At 37.1% G+C, this 21,523-nt stretch overlaps 3 protein-coding genes across 7 annotated transcripts in view; 2 read left to right on the forward strand and 1 right to left on the reverse strand.

Annotated features, from left to right (window-relative positions):
- The window catches only part of sog (short gastrulation), a 58,252-nt gene extending 51,943 nt beyond the window's left edge, over positions 1-6,309 (forward strand). For all 3 annotated transcript variants that reach the window (XM_066392008.1, XM_066392010.1, XM_066392009.1), the window contains exons 4-8: positions 1,552-1,617; positions 1,819-3,350; positions 3,464-3,795; positions 3,854-4,241; positions 4,694-6,309. In XM_066392008.1, the coding sequence (XP_066248105.1) occupies positions 1,552-1,617; positions 1,819-3,350; positions 3,464-3,795; positions 3,854-4,241; positions 4,694-4,858 (2,483 nt within the window). In that variant the 3' untranslated portion in view covers positions 4,859-6,309. The remainder of the gene's footprint in view (positions 1-1,551; positions 1,618-1,818; positions 3,351-3,463; positions 3,796-3,853; positions 4,242-4,693) is intronic.
- A 1,158-nt stretch (positions 6,310-7,467) lies between these two features.
- Positions 7,468-9,965, forward strand: LOC136410083 (alanine--glyoxylate aminotransferase-like). The gene is made up of 7 exons (XM_066392030.1): positions 7,468-7,676; positions 7,734-7,926; positions 7,988-8,156; positions 8,207-8,362; positions 8,670-8,771; positions 8,849-9,097; positions 9,156-9,965. The coding sequence occupies exons 1-7, from the start codon at positions 7,527-7,529 to the stop codon at positions 9,313-9,315; spliced, it is 1,179 nt and encodes a 392-aa protein (XP_066248127.1). The 5' UTR covers positions 7,468-7,526; the 3' UTR covers positions 9,316-9,965.
- Positions 9,874-21,523, reverse strand: part of Nos (Nitric oxide synthase) — a 78,229-nt gene continuing 66,579 nt past the window's right edge. For 2 of the 3 annotated variants that reach the window (XM_066392002.1, XM_066392003.1), the window contains 12 exons: positions 20,827-20,903; positions 20,179-20,334; positions 19,710-19,884; positions 19,500-19,655; positions 17,045-17,279; positions 16,818-16,987; positions 16,555-16,765; positions 16,412-16,499; positions 16,264-16,362; positions 16,045-16,210; positions 15,790-15,981; positions 9,874-11,419 (listed from right to left, as the gene is read on the reverse strand). In XM_066392002.1, the coding sequence (XP_066248099.1) occupies positions 11,312-11,419; positions 15,790-15,981; positions 16,045-16,210; positions 16,264-16,362; positions 16,412-16,499; positions 16,555-16,765; positions 16,818-16,987; positions 17,045-17,279; positions 19,500-19,655; positions 19,710-19,884; positions 20,179-20,334; positions 20,827-20,903 (1,833 nt within the window). In that variant the 3' untranslated portion in view covers positions 9,874-11,311. The remainder of the gene's footprint in view (positions 11,420-15,789; positions 15,982-16,044; positions 16,211-16,263; positions 16,363-16,411; positions 16,500-16,554; positions 16,766-16,817; positions 16,988-17,044; positions 17,280-19,499; positions 19,656-19,709; positions 19,885-20,178; positions 20,335-20,826; positions 20,904-21,523) is intronic. The other variant, XM_066392004.1, reaches the window with a different exon arrangement.

A 21,523-nucleotide genomic window follows, 5' to 3' on the forward strand; every position in this document is an offset into this window, starting at 1 on the left:
CAATTGCATTTAAAATCTCTAACTATCAAGTAGTTCGATCAATTATACAGTATTCCTCAGTATGTGGTCAACTGTAAGTTAGATTAATCTAGTTTGAATCAAATTTATTGGCAATAGATCTGGAAAGTTTAAGTCAATTAGTCTTGGCTTTCAACACGACTGCAAACCTGACGAATAGCAAGCTCGCAGCTGAATGAGTCAGATACGTCCCTAGTCTTTCTGAAATTCCCCGACAAAGAAGTTCTGGAAGCCAAATGATGAAGCAGATCCTTTTCTCCTCTCTATTCATATTCTCATTTCGCTCCGAGTTTCGCGTTAGACACAGTAATCGACACTGTTCTCTCCATTACAATCTCGTATTTTTAGACCGAGGCTTATATAATATCAGTCTTGGTCTCGTAGAATCAATGACTGTTTCTGGAGCTCGACCATGGGGACATCGGTTCTACTTTTACAATTCCTCATAAATAATAATCTAATGGGGAAAGATCTGGTGTACGTGCCGGCCAACCTATGTCCCCATTGTTTGAAATAACTCTACCGGGAAATATTTCAGATGTGATATGAATTTTGAATAGGCGATACTTATGTTCTTTTCAAAACTTTACAGTGCCTGAAGGGATACGTTAACACTATTCCCAAGTCATACCAAACATTTTTGAAGGATCGTCAGGCGATAATTAATTGTTGATTGAAATCTCGCGACAAGAAACAGGAGCAAAGCGCAAAGAAGTTAAAACTATTTGTGATTTAGTACCTTTGCATTGCAATTCAAGATTCCAAACATGTATGAACTAGTTGATCTTCAGATTATCCATCTAGCAGCCCATACCGGGATTATATCTGCTTAATTTTGGATAGAAAACTAGTTAGATAAGGACCTCATCGAAGTGCATTCAGTACAATTGCCACATGGATTTAATATGAGTTTACTACATCAGGACCTATTTACTTCTAGATTCGGTACTGATATACATATGATTTAGCTCAGTCTAACCATGTTTGGTTAGTACTATTTTTTTTCTTCGATTGTACACAGATTTATGTCTTCCCGGAAGAAAATTTGTCCTGCGACCTGTTATTGAAAATACGTTTTTTCTCAATCGGATTCTTAATAACTGTAATTATTATTAAGTGAGACAAAGTACGTCTCTGTGCACTGGCCGTCACATTGCCTTATAAGTAATGTTGTATCCGATCTGTCGACGCGTGTTTCTTTTCAAAACTTTCTATTCGTTCCTAAACGGGCTTAAAGTTAATTCATTCTTTCCGCCCCCGATCTATCTTCCTTATTACTGCTTTTTAATATCAATTTTATTATCCATTGATAATCGGACGTTAAGACTGGGAAACATTGCTATCCTCCGAGTTCTGTGTTATCCCGGGTATAAATTCGTGGGCCGGAATTTTTAGGGAATGTTCGGAATATCATTTGCATCACAAATCAACGTCTGCGTCGCCATTATCGATCGGATCTATTGAACGGTTAATTACTATTATCCGCCCATGTTCATTAAGAACTCCCACTAAGGTTTTTATTTGAAATTTCAGGTCCTGACGAGAATCAAGATATCATCCCACCGCCTGTTGTGGAACCTGAGGAAAAGAACAATAAACGTAAGCAACATTCATATTTCCCACAACATTGCTCCTCAAATAACATAAACTTAATTAACTTCTGAGAACTGCTAAAAAAAAGTATACTTTGAACTGCAGTTTATTTCTTCTGGTCTAATTCTGGTTTCTTCCTCGGTTTCTTCTGGTTTTGGCTCAATTTTATCATCTACCTCTTCCACTGAACTAACATTTCTCCTTCAGACTTTGTGGCTCTTCTCACCGGTCGCTCATCCCTCTCTGCCAAAAATGAATACGGGAAACCAATCAGCGACCTCAACAAGAACAACGTGGTGGCAACGGGAAGATTCAACGTCCACAAACGCAACCTCTACTACTCCTTCTACATCTCCGAAAATGCAGCTCGCCCCCAATCCCTTCAATTTCTGGACGATAAAGGAAATATCTTGGAGGAGTTCACTCTCTCCCATAGCGGAGGTTTCGTTAACAGCCTCTATCAAAATGCATCCAGAAAAGTTTGCGGGGTCTGGAAGCGTTTGGCAAAGGATTATCGAAAGCTGTTGAAGCAGGAGAAGATGTATGCTATGTTGGTGTGGGGAGTTAAAGATCAGGCTGAGTTTACTTTGAGTGGACAGATATTGAAGAATAGTGCTTTGCAAACTGAGCTTTTAAGCGCTCTTTTGGAGCCTGCTCCTGGGACTGACACTCTCTCCATGACCGGAGCTGGGGGCACTGCTATAGTTTCAATATCAACCTCAGTGACGCCCTCCATTAACGTCGCAATAATTTTCAATGGACTGTTCCTGCATTCCGAAGTATCAAGCGCCCCCATTAACATCACTTTATCCATGGATGAAAAGAAGCAGCTGGTCCTCCAGGAAATTATCACAGTCTCGAAGCCTGCCACAGATATTAATGTGGTCAATGTGAGTGCTACAATCACACAAGCGCATCTGCGCTATTTAACCAGAGGCCGCATTCTCCTGAGCGTGTCTTCCGTATCAAAGCCTGAAGGTCTGAAATTGAGCGGCAATGTCATGACTAAGGCCTCATGTGAGATATTCCAGTCAACTTTATCATCCTCCAACACAGCAAATCCAGACGGAGTCTCTGGGATGGCCTGGTTATACTTGAATAATGCTGGTTCTTTGATCTACAACATCCAAATAGACAAATTACCCCCCAAAGAGAACCCTCCAATCATCACTCTCATAGATTTGAGCACCAAAAAGAGGACCGAATTGGAAGACTTAACTCCATATTTCCACGGAGATGGCTGGGCTAATGGAACCTTGGAGAAACTCACCCCTAGAGTGCTCGAGCCGCTTTATGCGGGAGATCTAGCCATCAATGTGGCTACCACCAGCGATAATAGCCTGATCAAAGGCAAATTGATCGCTAAACCTGTAGATGAAGCCCGGGATGCACCCGCTCCCTATTTACTGAAGAGGGAGTACATGAACCTGTCCACAGCAACAGTGGGACTTGCCTGGATTTCCGTGGATAATGATTGTCATCTGCATTATGACGTCTCGATCACAGGAGTGGGTCCAGAGCGGAAAATGGAGCTTTGGATGGAGTTGTACCCAATTATCGCTCCAGGGGCACCATTTATCATCAAGGATCTCGACACATTTAACGGAAATTCTGTGGAAGGATCTCCAGTGGAAGTGTTGAGCAGAGAAGAACTGACTAGACTTCAGAACGGGGTCAATTTTCTGAAGGTGAAAGATACTCATTCTAAGGTGGTCCTGCTTTTGGCGACAATTACCAAGGTGAGCAAAACTTGCACAATCTTCGATTGTTGGTTGAGGTATTGGCAAGTGTGTACTAAAAAATCAGACATTTCTGTTAGAATTTATTTAAAAGTTGAGGTACGTTCTCTTAGGTCTCCATTCCCCCGCCCTGCAGGCCCTACGTGCCAACAGAAAACAGCATCCTAAGCCTTTACGACAACCTTCCGCAAATCATCACCACCGGCGAGTGTTTTTTCGAGGAAAAATTCTATAAGCATGAGGAGGTGTGGGTGTCGTCCAAAAACCCCTGTCAAATGTGCTACTGCCAAAACGGGAACCCCAAATGCGACATGATGCCCTGCGCTCAGAGCAGCTGCCCTGCAGGGAAGAAGATCACAATTGAAGGGGAGTGCTGCCCTGTTTGTGTCAACAACTCCATTCCCGCCAGGGAGTACAATGGTCAAAAATGTACTTTGAGTGGAAAGTAAGTTGCTCTCATATCTTCGCAGGCAACATTAACAGCCTTCTCTATTTGTCCATAGATCATATCTCCCAGGAACGAAATTCCATCCCTTCATGATCCCCTATGGCTTCGATTTGTGCACAGAGTGTTACTGTGATCCCAAAGATTACGAAATTCGATGCACTCGTTTAAATGACAACGAGAAGATTTGCTGCAAGAATTGCAAGAAACCAGACGCCAACGATCCGATGTCGGACGATATTGCACCAGAGGACCGGAACAACGGAAAGTCGGTCAAGGATCACGGCAGTGAGTATTCCAAGAAGGAAACGATTGCAGCCAAGATTTTGGAGGAGGGCGGATGCAAGAATCCGAACAATGCAAAGAAGCCGTTCCCTAATGGCAGTGAATACCACCCGTACATTGATTCGTTGGGAGAGTACAAGTGTGTTACCTGTAAATGTGAGGTGAGTGTTTTATTTGTCTCTCAATACTTAAGTGATAATTAATGGTTAATTGTAATTAACGATGCATTCTTAATATGTGAATTAATTAAAATTAATTCTTAACACATAAGAGTGAAGCAATGACTCAACACCGCTGTAGGGGAGAAGTGAGGTGTTTTCGTTGTGGGGGGTAGTTTAGTAGATTAAGGGTACTCTAGTAGTGTATCCATTTTTGATAATACGAAGTGGGCATTTTGACGTTTGAGGCTTATATAGTGGACCACTGTGCCAGACATTGTCAAATGCGTTATGAATGTACATAAATAAATTTCTACCATTTAGATACGTTATTCGTCAAAACAGAGAATGGGCGAATAGCCAAGTGTTTCTCTTCCTTTACTAGAAATTTATGAATAATTTAAAATTAGATCTCTGGAATTCAATTCTTCAACTTTCCTTCTCGTCTCTTGCAGAATGGTACGCCCCAATGCAGCCGCCAACACTGCGACATGCCCACCTGCAAGAAGCTCCAGGACTTCAAGAAGAAGAAGGAGAAGATCAACTCTTCGGACTTTTGTTGCTCACTTAAAGATTGCAGAAAGCTGAGGCACAAAAAAAAACACAGTATGACGAGTTAATTCTTCGGAAACCGGTGGAACCAGGGAAGGGGAAAACGGAAACTACGGGCTCTCGCCCAGGTTACCTAATTTACCAAAGAAGACTGAGGCAGTTGTAGTGGCGTATCGGAGAGCTGTCATAATTTATTTTAATTTTATTTTAACCTTAAGCCTAATGATAACCTTCGGATCGGAAACTCGTTTCGAGTTTTTGTTGAAGTTCTGCACAGTTTTGTTGTACTATAACTAACGGTATAAGGAAGATGTGCCAATTTTGGCGCAGTCGCTAGGATACAAATGACGTTGTTTTGCCCAAGACTGTGATCTGTTCAGTTACTTAAAACGTAATTTTGTTGTGTACATTACGGATTGTGTTAGTTCTAAATGATCGGTTCGAGACTGGAGGCTGTTGCACTGCTGTAGGGTTTATTTATTAATTTGACATATATTGTAAATTATTCCATGAGTTTCTACTGGCTTAGATACTCAACTGCGAGATGTTGCTTACCACGGAAACTCACTCCCTTTTGGTGGTAAATAGCAGCTCTCAAATACTCATTAGAGAAGAAGGCTGATAGAAACGAGGGGGAGACATCGAAGACCGTCCGGTCTATTAATGTATAATATTTATACTTTTATTTATTGTATTTGTTGGGTTAACAAAATTTTACTGTTGCTTTCGCTGTCTCCCCCTTTATTTTTTTCTTTTGATTTTGTGTTTACTTGATTGTTTAAGTAAGACATATCAAAATATGGTGCCATCGTGTCGTGGTAAGTAGGGTATTAAGGAGGGACTTCGTTGATAGGTACTTAAAGGCTTCTTGCAGGGTTATCCAAAGTGCGAGTTTGAGAACGCAATGGGAAATCTAGTCTTTGTCATGTTTGTTTTTTAATGTATTAAAGAATTTGCACCAATTTGTTAAGGGAGTAGGGCATGGTCAGTGAAATTTTTTTTTCCGGAATTGTTCGAACAACTCTGTTGGACTCTATTTCGAGTATTAAGATGGTCGTTCAGATAAACCAATAGGAAGCTAGTTAAAATAGGAGCATTTATAAGTTTTACATACCTACTTGTATAATTAGCATAATACTTAACATACACGTTTCGGAATCTCCTTTGCAATAATTCAGTATTTTGCTAAATTATTTTCGGTTTGATGCGCGAATGTGATCTTTCTTGTGTGCATGGATGTGACTAGTTATTAGCGATTAGTGTGTAGTTTATTGTAAATAGATAACTATTTTAAGTGTTTAATAAGCATGTGTATTTAATTTGTAGGTTTGTATAATATAGCAATTATGATATTGGGTCACCACATTGCATTTTGGAAGTATTTCGTTAATGACATCCGTATAATAATATTTTGTGAATATTTTATTTGAAGGCGTATGTGTTAGCAAGTATAACAGTACAGCTATATGTTTAAAACTTGTACCTGCTTTAAGTCATAAATATATGCTTTATTACTACCTCCCATTTGTTTCATTTGGGCCATTTCTTTCAGGATCCACTCAGGTCTTTTTGGTAGACGGACAATTACCATTTTTCTGGGAAAGCTTTTTCTGCACCTGCTACACATTGCATTCTCCATCTTCTGAATAATCTTGAAGATTCAATGATATTCAGACGGTTCTCTATGACTACCGCTGTATGGTTTGCACAAGGTTGTCCTACCACTTCCCATAGGACAATAATAATCAGAGTTGTTTACAAGTAGAAACAAAGAAGAGAGGCCGGAATCCTCCTTTATCAACAGACAGACAACGGGTACTCGAATCCTGTTTCTTATTTCGTTTGGGTTCTGGTTGAACTCCCAGGCTAAGTTTGTTTTAAGAAGCTTCGTGAGGCTCAGTAGATAGATTTATCTTTTTCAGTACAGAAGATAGAGTTTTCCAAACTTCGCGTCCGCTTTTTTGTTAGGAACAATCCGAAATCAACCCAACTATAATATGTCTAAAATAGTCAAAAAAACAATTATTTGATCCAATTCACCTCTATCATTATTATCGCTTTTTGAGTTCGCTTTCAGATCATGTGTCAGCATCTTGATTTGAACGATAACCGACATAAGGAGAATGATTTACCTGTTCTTGGACATATATTCTATGAGGACAAAAATTTAAAAGAGTGTAGATATTTTTAGGAATGTGCTATTTAGATATTTGAGGTATGCCCGGTCATTATATACATATATATATATATATACAAATTGAGAAATTATCCTTCACCATAATATCAAGATAATCTAAATTTTTGGAATATAATTTAATTAACACCTAATGATTTGTATAAAACTATACCAATGATTCATGAAATCCAAACCTAACTTGCGTAAAAGCAAAAATTGACAGTTTTCAAAGTATTTGTTGATTTACTACAAATTAGTTTGTTTTTATTGGAATATTTTGACTTTTATTACCCGATGTTTTCGTTTTAGTTAACGTCAGATTTAATTTGATTTTTAAAGCCATTTTAAATCATTTTAGTTGTTTTGTCCCCCGTAAATATAATAAATGTTTTAATTGTGGCAATAATCCGACACACGACGATAACACTGGTCATTATCCTAAGAAACGTTAGCTCGATAAGCAAAGCTAAAACGTTCCACAAAATATTACATGAAATAATATAATGGTTTAGTTTGTAAATATCTCTGAACAAGATAGGAAGTGAATAATAGTTAAAAAAATGGAAATTGCTCCGCCACCCGAACTAAAAAAACTGCTGGCAATACCTCATAAATTACTAATGGGGCCCGGTCCTTCAAATTCATCCCCCAGGATATTACAAGCCCTCTGTCAGCCTGTATTGGGGCACATGGACCCAGAGGTATTTCAAGTAAGTAAAATTATTTAAATTATTGAAATTTAGTGTAATGTAACAAACTGTGAATAGATTATGGACGAAATAAAAAAAGGATTACAGTATATGTTTCAAACAAGAAACAAGCTCACTTTATGTGTAAGTGCATCTGGTCATGCTGGCATGGAGACCGTTTTATGTAACCTTGTGGAACCCGGAGATAAGGTGCTGGTCCTTGTTAATGGGATATGGGGGAAACGAGCTGCGGATATTGCTCAAAGATACCGTAAATTTGCCTTTAAGCTTAGAGCTTTTTTTAGTTTTGACCTTTTTAACCGTAATTGCAGGTGCAACAGTACAGACGGTGCACAATAAGGATTTGGGGAAGAACTTCTCTTTGATAGAGATAGAAAACGCTGTTAGTAAGTTTAAACCCAAAGTTCTTTTCGTGGTGCAAGGTGAGAGCTCCACTGGAGTTTACCAACCCCTAGAAGGTATTGGAGAAATCACCAAAAGGTACTTATCTACTCGATTGGCAAATGACATCTGAATCCGCCTGAATTTAGGTATAAGTGCCTATTGGCAGTGGACACTGTTGCATCATTAGGAGCGGTGCCACTGCAAATGGATGCGTGGAAAATAGACGCTATATACACAGGAAGTCAAAAAATCATAGGCGTGCCTCCTGGATTGACTCCTCTATCATTCAGTGAAAGAGCACAGTAAGTGAACCTGCGGCGGATCTAGAGGCAAGTGGTTCGCCGAGGGAAGTATTAAATTTAAATATCATTTAATGCGCAATGTTACGTCATAAATTTACAAGTTTTTTGGTTTTTTAACCATTTTTTTGTGGGTTATTTAGTTCTTTCATTTTTGGGAATTGGGTGTTATTTTTGCACTTATTAGACCTATCAGTAAATGAGATATTGCAAAGAATTCTGCCGAACAGAACCTTCCTTTACAGTTTACTGAGGTTTAGATAATTACGTGTCTGCTTCCAAAAATACTTAATTTTTTTTTCCTTGTTAGGAAAGCTATATTCGAACGAAAATCGAAGATTCAGGTGTATTTCTGGGATATAAAGCTCTTAGGGCAACAATGGAAATGTTTCGAAGAAGACTTACCTAGGATGTGAGTATATACCAAAAAAAATCTATTGAATCTCCCATTTCTATTAATTGTGAATTCATTAAAATTTTCTCTATCAGCTACCATCATACCACTTGTGCGAATCTTCTCTATGCCTTACGGGAAGGTCTTGCAGTCATAATTGAAGAAGGGTTAGAAAATGTGATCCAAAGACATGAGCAATGTGCCCAACAACTTTATAAGGGTGTGGTGGAGATGGGGTTGGAACTTTTTGTCGAAGACGAAGAGAAAAGGTTGCCTTCAGTGACAACAATCAAAGTTCCCCCGAATGTGATTTGGACCGATGTTGTTGGCTTCGCTATGAAGAAGTGAGAACTGAGAATTCATGGTTAACACGTCCATTTAAGACGTGGTGATTTTTTTCAGTTATCATTTGGAAATCAGTGGCGGTTTGGGTCCAACTGCAGGGAAAGTTTGGAGAATTGGTATAATGGGCTTCAACGCCACAACTAAGAATATTTCCTTCACTTTAAGCGTGCTGAAAGAGGCGTTGGAGCATTGCAATAAGAAAATTTCAAAACTTTGAATGGATAAATTTACACTATGAATTATCGAGCCTTTTTAAATAGGATAGATCCAGATAGATAGAAGCAGCGGTTTAATGAAGTTACTTCCTAACGCTTAGTCCAAAACTTCAGTATCAACTACATTTTCAAAGGTGCTGAAGTAATGGCCAAAGTTATCTTCCATGCTTCTCGACATTGATTGAAGGAGTAAGTATAAAACTTTAACATCCAGCCAGGCAAGAAATGCGGAACGTCACTTCGTCCGGTACCTCATCGCCTTTGATAATGTTCACCGCAGTTGTAATCGAACCGTTAAGAAGTAATTTCATTGAACTGTCGCTTATATGCCCGAAAAATATTTACAACTGTACTTTGACTGGATGCGAAAACTTTGAGAGTCTAATAAAAGAGTTTTTAGTTTTACTTTTTTCTTCAGGACGGTACCTTTTACATGAAGGAAAATATGAGGACACAAACAAATCAGTTTTGACCTTCAAAGGATCCATATAATTGAATAGAAAACTGTATTTTTTTGTAAACCGATAATATCACACAACATATTCACAAAATCTTCAGTCTAACAAGTAATAAATTATGGTGGTAAACAATTATAACCATTTATTAAGTATGTAGTTAACATTAGACCAATAAACAATGCAATAAATAACAGTAAAAATCAGGTCTTATAACGCAAAATTACAAGAATCAAAAGTATAAAAGTTATTATAATATATTTATACAGGTATCATCAATTCAAATAGAAATATAGGGATTGTGCAAGTGGGAAAAGGACCGTATGAGTTTTAATGTGCCTCCAACAAAGACTAACAAAGTGGGCGGAGTCAGTCCATTGTTACTAGATCACCGTTTCAGAATTTATCCTAATATAAATTCTAGCGATGGGTTCATCGTTTTTTCCATTTATTTATGTCCATGTTTTCGTTCTGATGTTTTTAAAAATTTTTATCGAAACGAAGACAGCAAAATCCATACTAATCTAAACATCGAAGTGCACACGTCGGCCAGACTGACTCCGCCCACATTAACCACTGACTCGCAACACACTTCATTCAGCTTTGTCAGAAGCATATTAAACCTTATGAGATCCTTCTCCCACTTGCACAACCCTTATGTGTCAACTTCAACTGGTGTTACCTGTATAAATGGACAGAGAACTATATTGTTAAGTAAGAAAAGCTAATAGGAATTAAGCATAACATTAGCAAAATTCTTATGTATATCATAAAACTCCGAATACATTATTTTTGCCTTATATCTACTAAGAAAAACGTGATGTGTGAAGAAAGTACATAAAGCTGTGCAATTCAAGCAGCTGCCATTTAAGGCTTACACACGTTTACTTACACAGATTGCCCCCAAGTATTTCTCTTAATAACCATGAAGTGATTTTTAGTACAAGTAAATGTTCGGTCACATTGTATAGTAATTCATAAGTTTCCACTATTAATCCCAAAGTATAAACTTCATGAGACACAATATAGAGAATAAAGGTTGCACAAGTTCTGTTTGTAGCTGAGGTGATGATTCAGTAATATGTATTGAAACTGGTGTTTTAGATATAATGAAAGGAATTTAACATAGTCTTATGTCAAGATATAATAATTTTTTCGAAAAAATCATGACTTTGCCTTAATTAATATTAACGCTTAAATAGGATTTTTAAAATTTAGTCCAAGTCTGTTTTATATATCTAATATTAATACCTAATATCTGTAATAATATATTTTTTGATTTATAGGAATGTAATCAATATTTTTTAAAACAGAGATAAAGTCATAAAATTTTATTAAATGTCACCATTTCTTGGTAGATTTTCAGTAATATACACTACACGCTAATAAGATATAGAATTATCGCAAGTTACATGCTGAATATGAGAAAAATTTGGACAAAACACAGTACTAATTTCTTTGCATCCAATACTATTATTTCGAAGAAAAATGGAAAATAGTGTTAAAACGATCTTACTCTAGCAATAAGTTTATTCTCGTATTGTTAAGGCTCCGACGCCATCCTTATCCTTGCAGATTCCCGGGATTTATTATGGATTTCGGCCGTTCTCAGAGTTATGCCGAAGATATCTTCATGGTACCTGTTTTGATCCTTAAGAAAGAAAGGAAATTGCTAGTAAATAAATGCATATTTATTTACAATATACAGGGTGTTGCAAAAGTTCGTGTCAACCTAAATGAGGTTATAGGAGACCTAGCGGTGCACAATTTTTGCATAGAAGCTCCTAGTCAAAAAATGAGCCGTTTTGGCTCTAGAGTCATTTTTGTTCACAAACGTAATATTAGCCCGTTGATACCAAAAGACTTCGGTATTTAATTTACTTTTATTAAAATTAACGCAAAAAAATGATAAAGTTTCAAAATGACTACTCCCAATTTGGTTACATTTTGTTCTTTAAATTATTAAATCGCGCACTCGTTGTAAGATGTGCGGATCTTATTTCAAGAAAAGAGAAGCTCCCATCACTCTTCCCAACTGTTTCTCTTGGGTGGCTACAGGAGTTTCATATACCAACGACTTGATGTAATTTCAGAAGAAAAAATCCAACGTGCTTAAATCCGGACTTCGCGCTGGCTACCTATTAGGTTCATTTCAGCGATCCATCATCCATAAAAATGTTGGTTTAGATGCTCTTGCACAGTACTGGTAAAATGTGCAGGCGCCCTATCAGGTTGAAAACGGATTCTATTCTGTATACCCTATAACCTCTTTAGGTTTGGCACAACATTTTTCAAATACCCTGTATAACGTATAAAATGATAATGTTTGATCATGTATCTGGAGAACATCCAGAAAAATAGTTAGGTTGTGAATAAAAATGCATGATGATGATTTTGACGATTAATTTATACAGGGTGTCAATTTGAAAACTTCTGACCCCTATCATCTCGAAACAGGATAGATTCCTCAAAAATCACAGGAACACGTCGATTTTTTTATCGAACGCGAACAATTTTTGTTTTTTTTTATTCTAGAATGTTTATTATTTTTTTAGGGTTTTTATTATTTTTGTTATTGAATTCTCTCTCAAATATCTTAAATCGAAAAAGGAGTTAAGTGATACATCATTTTAAATGGCTTTTTATTCTCTAAATTTTGGTATCTCATTGTTATAATCGGCTGTTGCGTTCTAAAGTAATTTTTCCTATTAGTGTTTTGATGGTATTAAAACTAAGATTTATTTTATTCAAACAAACATGTCTTATCACTAGGAAATTGTTGTAATAAATCATTTTATCATCAAAAGAAAAGATGCATTAATCATTGAAGCAAATGTTTATCAATCCAATAAATTTTCTCGGTCCTCGAAAAGAAACATCTACATATGTAAAATATGAATTGTTTTACTGTTTATTTTTGCTTGCAATGGAATGCCGTTTCGATAAATTTTCATATTATCTTGCTTGGATTGTGCTCGGTTTAAAATTCGATTTTATTCGCCATTTCCGGGAATATCGTCTCGTTTGTGTTTGGGTCTCCGAAATCGCACGATCCCTTAGTAACATACTTGGAAGACGCTCAAATTGAATTGATGTAAAAATTTGGGCGATTGAAAAGAAAAAAGCCATAGGCGGACGTGAGATCGGGCAGTGCAGTGCGTCCTATGTCGAAAATAAATAGCAAATAGCATCTCTCTTCTCAATGGCTGCGGCATAACAGTTTTTGTTGACTGGTGGTGCTATTCTAAGTGGTTTTTGTCACCATTTATATGTCTTTTTTCAAGCATATACACGTTGTTTATTATTTCGTTCCGCGTATCGTCTCCATGGATAGACCGATCAGCCATACGCTCGCAAAAAAGAGTGTAAAGTTATTTCAAGGTTTGGAGGCCATCGGATCGTTGTTATCATTCATCCATGCCTCGCACCTTTATGTATATATTTTCGTACCGATATCGATTCTTAGATGATTCAGCCGAGTGGTAGCCCGACAAACAAAATATTCGAAAATGAAATTCAATGTTCTTGTGTTTCGAGTGTGAATCGTGTGCGCCTGCGCCTCTGGCTTGACCGGAATTATCTTGTCAATTTTGGCTCTTTCGGAGGCAACCCTTGTTGGAAATCATTGTCGGTATGGTTGTTGGTTGTGGGGGGAGATCGTTTGATATACGTTGACGAATGATTAATTTAAAATTAGGATGTTAATTGTTTAGAATAATGTTACTTTGATGTTGATGTTTACAAAAAGGAGCATGAGACGTGACTCACGCGCTCGAAAACGGAACAAAATCATGCGAGAGGTACGCACGGCAGTAGTACCACGATTGAGGAGTAAAGCGCATACTTGTGACGAGATATTTTACTTTCTCAAGTTGAACACATTTTATAAATTTTACATTCTAACCGTTTCGGAGATTTTTTAAAAGCGCCGAATACATTATCTACAAACGTGTTATTAATACAAATTACGAATTCTGGACAATTTGGCTGTAAAATGTTTTCCTTGCAGGATCGCGACGCGATGCTTACGGCGATCGTTCATGAGAGAATTAAATTTATTAAATCACACATCATTCAGCCCTCCAAGTTGTGAAGTTTTATCAGATTGAAACAAAATGTTAAAGTTGGTAGTGGCTTTATCTTTTATATAAATGTATCAGTTATGGACACGACGCATAAAATTCTGAATTAGTATTGTTCTCGACAAACCTCAGGCTTCTTTTTCAAACAACTTCTCTTTGCAACAGGAAATGTATTTTTTATTTCCTAGAAGAATGTGTGCACGATGAAGCTGCTGCCTTAAATTCGTAACTTTTCTCCCAATTTACTAAATCTGGAAACATCGCATGTTTCGTTTATAAGGTCGATCAGCAGCAGTACCTTTACAAAAGACAGGTAGTACCGATATCACTTCGTAGATGATTCATTCGAATGTTAGCGCGACGATGGACAAGATATTCGTAATGTGCGCCGCACTAATAATCGGGATAATCGGAATAATCGGGTTTTCTTTCATTTTAAAGACACGTGAGGTGCACCATTGGTGTACCCACGACTTAGTGGGTGCAGGTAAGTGGCGTTCAAGTAATATTTTGTGAGTGAAAGTGGATGTTACTGATTTGCTTCTGGCTTACGCGTTTGGTGCTCAGGGTTGAGTTCTGATTGTTGTTTCTTGTGGTTCACAGTTAAGTTTTGCGAGGTCAATGAGAACGGTGCAATTAGAATTTTAGTTGGAAGTCGAAATTATTTGCAATTTTGGCACTTCTGGAAGATACTTAGTTTGAAGATTAAAATTTTTTTTGTGTCATATCTCGACTGTGTGTGTATGCCTCTACTTCAAGTCGAAATTAATTCGAAACTCGAACTATTATGAGATATTTTTCAGAAATTAATGTCGAATTTTGTTCAGGAATCAATACTGATTTTTTTTCAGGGACTATGTAATATTGAATTTTTTCATGTTTCAGAGTTGAAATATTTACGCCACTATTTCGAGTCGAAATTAATTTAAAACTCGACCTATTTTGAATATTTTGCAAACTTTCAGGAATTAAAATAATATTGTTTTTTTTGTATCTTAGATCTCAACTGTTGGATAAGTCCAAAACGTATCTGTGACTCACGTTAAAATTAAGATTTATAGCATTAGAAACTTCCGCTCTCCTTCTCGTGCGTCTTCTTTAGTCTTCATAAATAAAAATAACTTCAGTACTTTGTTGAATTGCGTATAAAATTTTTATTATTACTCACAATAAACCACGAATGATCGCAATAAATTTTAAATGATTTGAACACTTATTAACGTCAACTAGGACCACAGGTAGGTAAATAATATTTTCCGTGCAAGATAATATCGAAATTTATCGATACGGCATTCCATTACAAATAAAATAAACAATGAAAGAATTCTGCATAAAATATTCTAATATTTAAATTTTAATATTAAATTATCCTATAACAAAAATTCGAATATTCCTCCCTCGGGGGGACAATTTTTCGACGTGTCCTGATGATTTTTTAAAAACCTATCCCTTTTCGAGACAAATGGGGTGGGAAATTTTCAAATTGACACCCTGTATGAATGAATGTTAAGGAAACTCCTAATGCCGCCAGAGTACCGAATTTTTCACTACTCAAATATACTGGTTTATAATAATACACGTGCATTAAAAAAGTTTCCAACTATAGTTCGTTCTGTAGGGGCAATATCATAATTCGATCAAAAATGCTCTTGAGGCTCAATAAAAATTAAATGTTCATTATAATCCATTCTTCCATCGCGTGAAGTTCCCAAAAAAATATATATATATATATATTTGGGTGTCTACAGTAATTAGAATTCAACTAGATGGAGTTAATTCTAAAAGAGTAATCAGAACGGGGACAAATTTAAACAATTGATGCTTATGAGACTGAATTTTGCAACTCCATTCGGAACGACGCTTAATACGATATTTTATAAGGTTTTGGACACAATAACTTACTATGAACGAACATATGTACATTGACCAGGGTGCTTACCCTTAAAGAAAGCAAGAACGACTGCACTTCGTTTTCAGACATTCCTCCATAGATCTGGATGATTTTCTTCAAAGTCTGGTACACATGCTCGGCCATCGTACAATCACCGCAAACGTAAAAATGTCCCTCTTGTATCACCAACAGCTTGTAAATTTCTGCTGCTTCTGCTAGTGCCAAATCCTGGACATAAGTCTGAAAAATCGCATGAAAGATTGACAACAAAGTTGTTTCATATGAAGATAAGGTCAATAATACCTTTTTGATGTCTGGCTCTCTAGACAAAGCTAAAAATATTCTATCTAAAACCTTGGCTTCAAGCATTTGGTTCTTTTCCTCCCTATACAAGTCCATTTCGTTGGTTCTACATCCGAAGAAGAGCCAAATTTTGCCTATTTGATGCTTGGATTTGAGTTGGGCATATCTAAAATTAGTCAGTTTAATAAGTATTTTTCTACTCGTCAAAAAGGTAACTACCTATGCTGCCAGAAAGCCCGGAAAGGCGCAATTCCAGTACCAGGTCCCACCAAAATCATTGGCTTGGACAGGTCATTAGGCAAGTAAAAGCTTGGAGCACTGAAAACCATAATTTTGATTTCCATTGCCAAACAAATAATCAACTTACCTGCGAATAAACAAACAAATATCTTCTCCAACTTCAATGTCTTGAAGATAATTTGAGCACACCCCGTAATGCTCAGGGCCTTCTCCTCCTAAAGAATTATTTAATAAGGCCTTAAATTCTCAAATCCAGGCATTAAATCCAACCTTGAGTGTTGTATACCACCACCGCCACTGTCAAATGCACTTCATTAGCGTACATCAAGGGGCTGGAAGAGATCGAGTAGAATCTCGGCTGCAGTATACTCAGCTGCGCCACCAACAGAGGGGCGTAGGGGTTAACTGAGGGAAATTCGTCCAGAACTTCAGCTAAATTGGGGAACTTCCAATGTCTCCAGTCTTCGTACGCTGAGGAGTCCTGAATAGAAGTGTTAATATATCTCACTAATAATTTTATTTGACCAACTTACGGAGGCTAGCAAATTCAGCCTCTTCTGATCCTCCTCATCTGTGGCTAAGCTGGCAAAGTGCTGAAGAAGGTTTGGTGAGGGAGGAGTGGTGATGTCAAGAAAGCGAGTGAATAAATCTCTCAAAGAACAGGAAGGCAATCGTTCATGAGGCTTCCAATTCTTGATCACTCCTTCATTTATCATTAAGTAATTAAAACCGTTCACTGAGACTTCAAATTATTACTCACCGTTAGAGGTGTGAGTCTCCTTGAGAAATTGCAACTCAATTGGCTGATCTGAGTCAGCTACTCCCCTTACCCTCGTAAGAATTACATCAACTAATTCCTTCCTGTTCATGGGGAAAACCCCCAAATGGTCTCCAGGTTTGTAGATCAAAGAGTTTTTAATCTGGAGCAGCAGAGTCACCTTGGAGGATTTTTCATTAAGGAGGTTAGTTCGTTTCAGTAGGGGCGTTGAGGTGACCTGGAACATCAGGAACCTTAGGAGATGATTTTAAATTCGCAAACGTAATGTCAGTTTTCTGTTAACAGATTTTCTGCAATATTAAGGAAAATTTTTGAAAAAGTAGTAGAGAATTGTCTTTTATATACAGGGGATGAAGCAGTGAATGGTACCTAGATCCTTCTGATTGGAAATGACTCAAAAATGGGAATTCGCAAGTATTAATGTGCAAAAATTTGAACAAAGTAAGCAGTTCATCTTCTTTTGGAGTGACTCTAGTCAACCAACATTTCATAATTTGTACTTCAAAGAATTCACTACGTAATGGCGTAAAAGAACTTTTGATCAGATATTCACAATGATCGTTACGAGATCTTGAAAATTCCTTAAAAAAGAGTTCATCACTAAAAATGTGTGAAATTTGATATTATATATGCATCTCTTTCTAAAGAGCTTCGTTAAGGCTATTTGCATGATATCCACTTTTAAATATTCTCTATCACGGGGTAATGAGACCTTTGGTTAAAGTTTCACATTGAGAGTGACATTGTAATGAAATTGATTTTTCAGCAAACCAGTCCGGATGGAGCAATTATGCAAATTGTGTGTCGTTGTCCAATTAGTTGTTTATTAAATCTAAGCGTCCCGAAATTGAATTTGATTCCGCTTAGTTTAAATTAATGCCCTCTTTTCCACTGCCACTTTGCTTCATTAGTTTATCCGGGGGTTGCTACTCTGAAAGTTAACTCGAATATATTAAACAAGTAATATTTTCAAACACACACGTGAGCATATGTAGATTTAATCTTAAATAACCTGCGAGGTTTCGCTACAAATTCATATAGGGTGTTCATTTCAAAACAAACCACCTGAAATATCTCTTGATTGAGATGAAAATTTATAGCATTAAAGAAAATTTATTTAGATATCTAGGGGAAAGATTAATTTGACATTAGAAAGAGAACTGTATCAATCTCCCCCTCGCCCCTCGCTACCCTCACTTTGATATTTCAAGTGGCACCCCCATCGAGTGTCACATCATTGAAAGCGTAATTCAATTTGCTATGTAACTGTGGCAAGAAAACTGAAATCGGTTAATGGAGTCAGGGGTTGGAAGGAACAATGCGTAATAGTGCAAATAGCTTATTGAGATCAAATAATTTACTTTACTAAGTGCTCAAAATGTGAGTCATTATTACCGAGGCAATAATAAAGCAAGCAATAATAAAGTCGAGAGTGGCTCAATGAACGATTTCTGGAAAAATGGATTAGCAAAAGACGTGCATTAGAGTGGCCAGAACGATCCCCAGATTTCAGTCCATTAGACTTTATCGTATGGGGTTATTTAAAAAATAAAGCGTTTAGAATTCGACTTGAAAGTGTACAAGAATTGAAAAATAGAATTTTGTGGGTATATAGAAGTGTTACTAGACAAACTTGTGTTTGCGAAGAATTTGAAAACGAACTTTACAATTGCCTCGCTAATAACGGCTCACGTTTTGAGCACTTAATAAAATGAATTATTTGATCTCCATAAACTATTTGAATTAATATACATTTTTCTTTCTACCTCCTGACTACATTAATGGATTTCAGTTTTTTTAGTACAATTATATAGCAAATTGAATTCCGCTTGCAATAATGTGCCATTCGATGAGGGATGCCATTTAAAATATCAAAGTGAGGGTAATTGGGGGTGAGGAGGTGACTAATACAATTCTCTCTAATATCAAATTAAACTTCTCCGTAGATATCTAAATAGGCGTTTTTTCTTATTTTAAATTTTCCTCTTAGTCTAGAGATATTCCGGGTAGTCCGTTTTGAAATGAATACTCTGTATATCGTATAGCATAATGAGGGTCCTATAACTGCATATTTTATCGGTTCCTCATATTCATTTATTTCTCTAAACATTTTATTGAAAATTAGAGAGAAAGATCTGAAAGACATTTCTCTATTATATCTATACCAATTTGGTTTTTCAATATCTAATTGAAGTCTGCTCTGCTCTCTCAATTCTTTGCAAATTTGTTAATTGTAACGAACTTATTAAATTGAAAAGAACCACTACTAGCAAATACTACCATTTTCCGCATTTCTTTTCTTTGTTATGTCCTGACCCACGAGAGTATTTGGCCAGCATGGGTGCGTACGCGAATTTCAATAAAACTGTTGCTCAACTGATGCCGAAAGCAGCCATTGATCAATATAATTAGCCAGATAGAAGGTTGTAAAACTCACCTTTTTATTATGACACTTGGATAAGGCACTGGCAGTGTCGTCCTTCTTCGACTCCACGAATCGCACATTCTGCTGGGTCAAAGACTCACTTTGCAGCGTGATGGTTGCTTCCAGGAAGGTCTCGTCGTCATCGAGGCAAAACGTTTCGCAGGCAAACTAAAACCTTCATATTTATTTCCTATTCATTTTTTCGTGAATAAATAAGCGAACCTTGAATATTTGCGGTGCCCATTTCATGAAGGCCTGTTCTTGTCCGCACATCTCGTCCCCGGTGGCCAGTTTGAGCAATCGCTCGCCACCTAATTCGCCGAGAAGGTTGTCCACGTATTTTCCGAAAGCGCAGAAATTAGGATAAGCGCTGGACCCGAGGGCAAAAACGGCGAATCTACAGGAAAAGGGACGACGAAAGAAAATTTAGCTAGTGACGGGTGTCGTGAAATATTGCGGTCTCGATAAATCAGCAAATTCCATGCAGAAAAATAAAATATTACTTACATGGAGAACAAAATCATAAATTTGCACTACGGAAGCTTTTTTTCTACTGTTGATACATTTAAAGCTGTTAGTCGTGCACAGGGAAAAATACGCTATGAACAATCTTCTACTAAAACAAATCTAGAAAATCAAACTATTTTCTGCACTTCTAACAGTTACGTGCTTTCACGAAAAGCTCAAGTACCTCACGTTACTGAGAGGTCCGAAGGTGTCTTCCAGAAGAGGTTCACTAACAGAGGAGGAACCTCCTCGAAGTGAATTGAGGCGATCGAGCCGTCGATTGACGGAACCAAGCTCACTTTGACTGTTAGCTTTGATAAAGGATTTCGATGTTGCCATGCTGCTTGAACAATTTTATAAGCTTTTAAAATTTTTAATTAACCATGAAAAGTTTAGCAACTGGTTTAGCAAACACAAGGAGTGAGCGAAAAATCTAAATACCGTCAAAATGTATATTTAAGTTGATGCAAACTTGACTGAATGACATCGAATTAAGAGGAAAGTGACAACACAGGAAGGTTGTCAGGATTTAATGGTACCCCGAACAGATATATTTGAAGAGAGAACTTGAATGATCCGAGGAGTATGAAAACACCCTGTGTTAGCAGCATAGATGTAGTATATCCAATCCCATCACCAACCAGAGGTAGTATATATTATTAGTAAATTAATAGCTTCCAATAGGTGGAACTAACATATTTCCGCCATTGAGTATTGCTGTAAGTTACTTCAATGCATCATTGATGGCATAATGAAAGTGTTAAGTAAGTAGAACAATCGATTATCCCTTCACCCAAACAGCACTCTTAAATAAGCTAGTAAGAAGTGTTACCTGAATCTTTCCGGGTCACCACCATTCATTATTCCATTCTCGCTTATCTTTAGGGTGTAGAGATTATTGGCGAAGTCCTATACAAATAGACAAGATTATTATAATTACATATCTCTTCTAGAGGTGTTAATAATTGCTTATTGACTTAACACAGACTGGGACAATAAATGAAGCTGTTCTGGCTATTTTACTAATTAATCGACGTAAGTATCGAAGCTTTTTGTATACAGCAAGGTCGAGAGCTTGCGAAGAGGAATCGGTAGATAGCAGCCCCTCAAGGAGAGATTCTGAAGCTGTAAGAAATGAAATCGGAAAGCTGAGAGGTAATATAGGAACATCAGAGATAAGAGAGGTCGAGAACTGGAGATGTGGATAAAATAGACACTTAAGAACAAAATACTCGCACTTAAATAAGTAAAGTTACGAGGATCAAAAAAATTTAGGTTATCCATCTTTAAGGGGATACACTTTTGGCCTGTTCCAACAGAGAGGTAAAACGGCTATGGATTCTCTGGAACCCACTGAAAGATGCTCGTTATCCCTATCCAAACCTTTTGGTACAAAACTGTTATAAAAGCGTACCACACACGATTAAAGTACCTCGGCTGCATCACGATTGTTTCAGCCCAGGAGTGCATGGCAAGGTGCGCAACTAGACCCCCAAACGATTGTGAACACTAAATCCACTCACACTATA

This window comes from Euwallacea similis, chromosome 7, assembly GCF_039881205.1.
Source record: "Euwallacea similis isolate ESF13 chromosome 7, ESF131.1, whole genome shotgun sequence".
NCBI lineage: Eukaryota > Metazoa > Arthropoda > Insecta > Coleoptera > Curculionidae > Euwallacea > Euwallacea similis.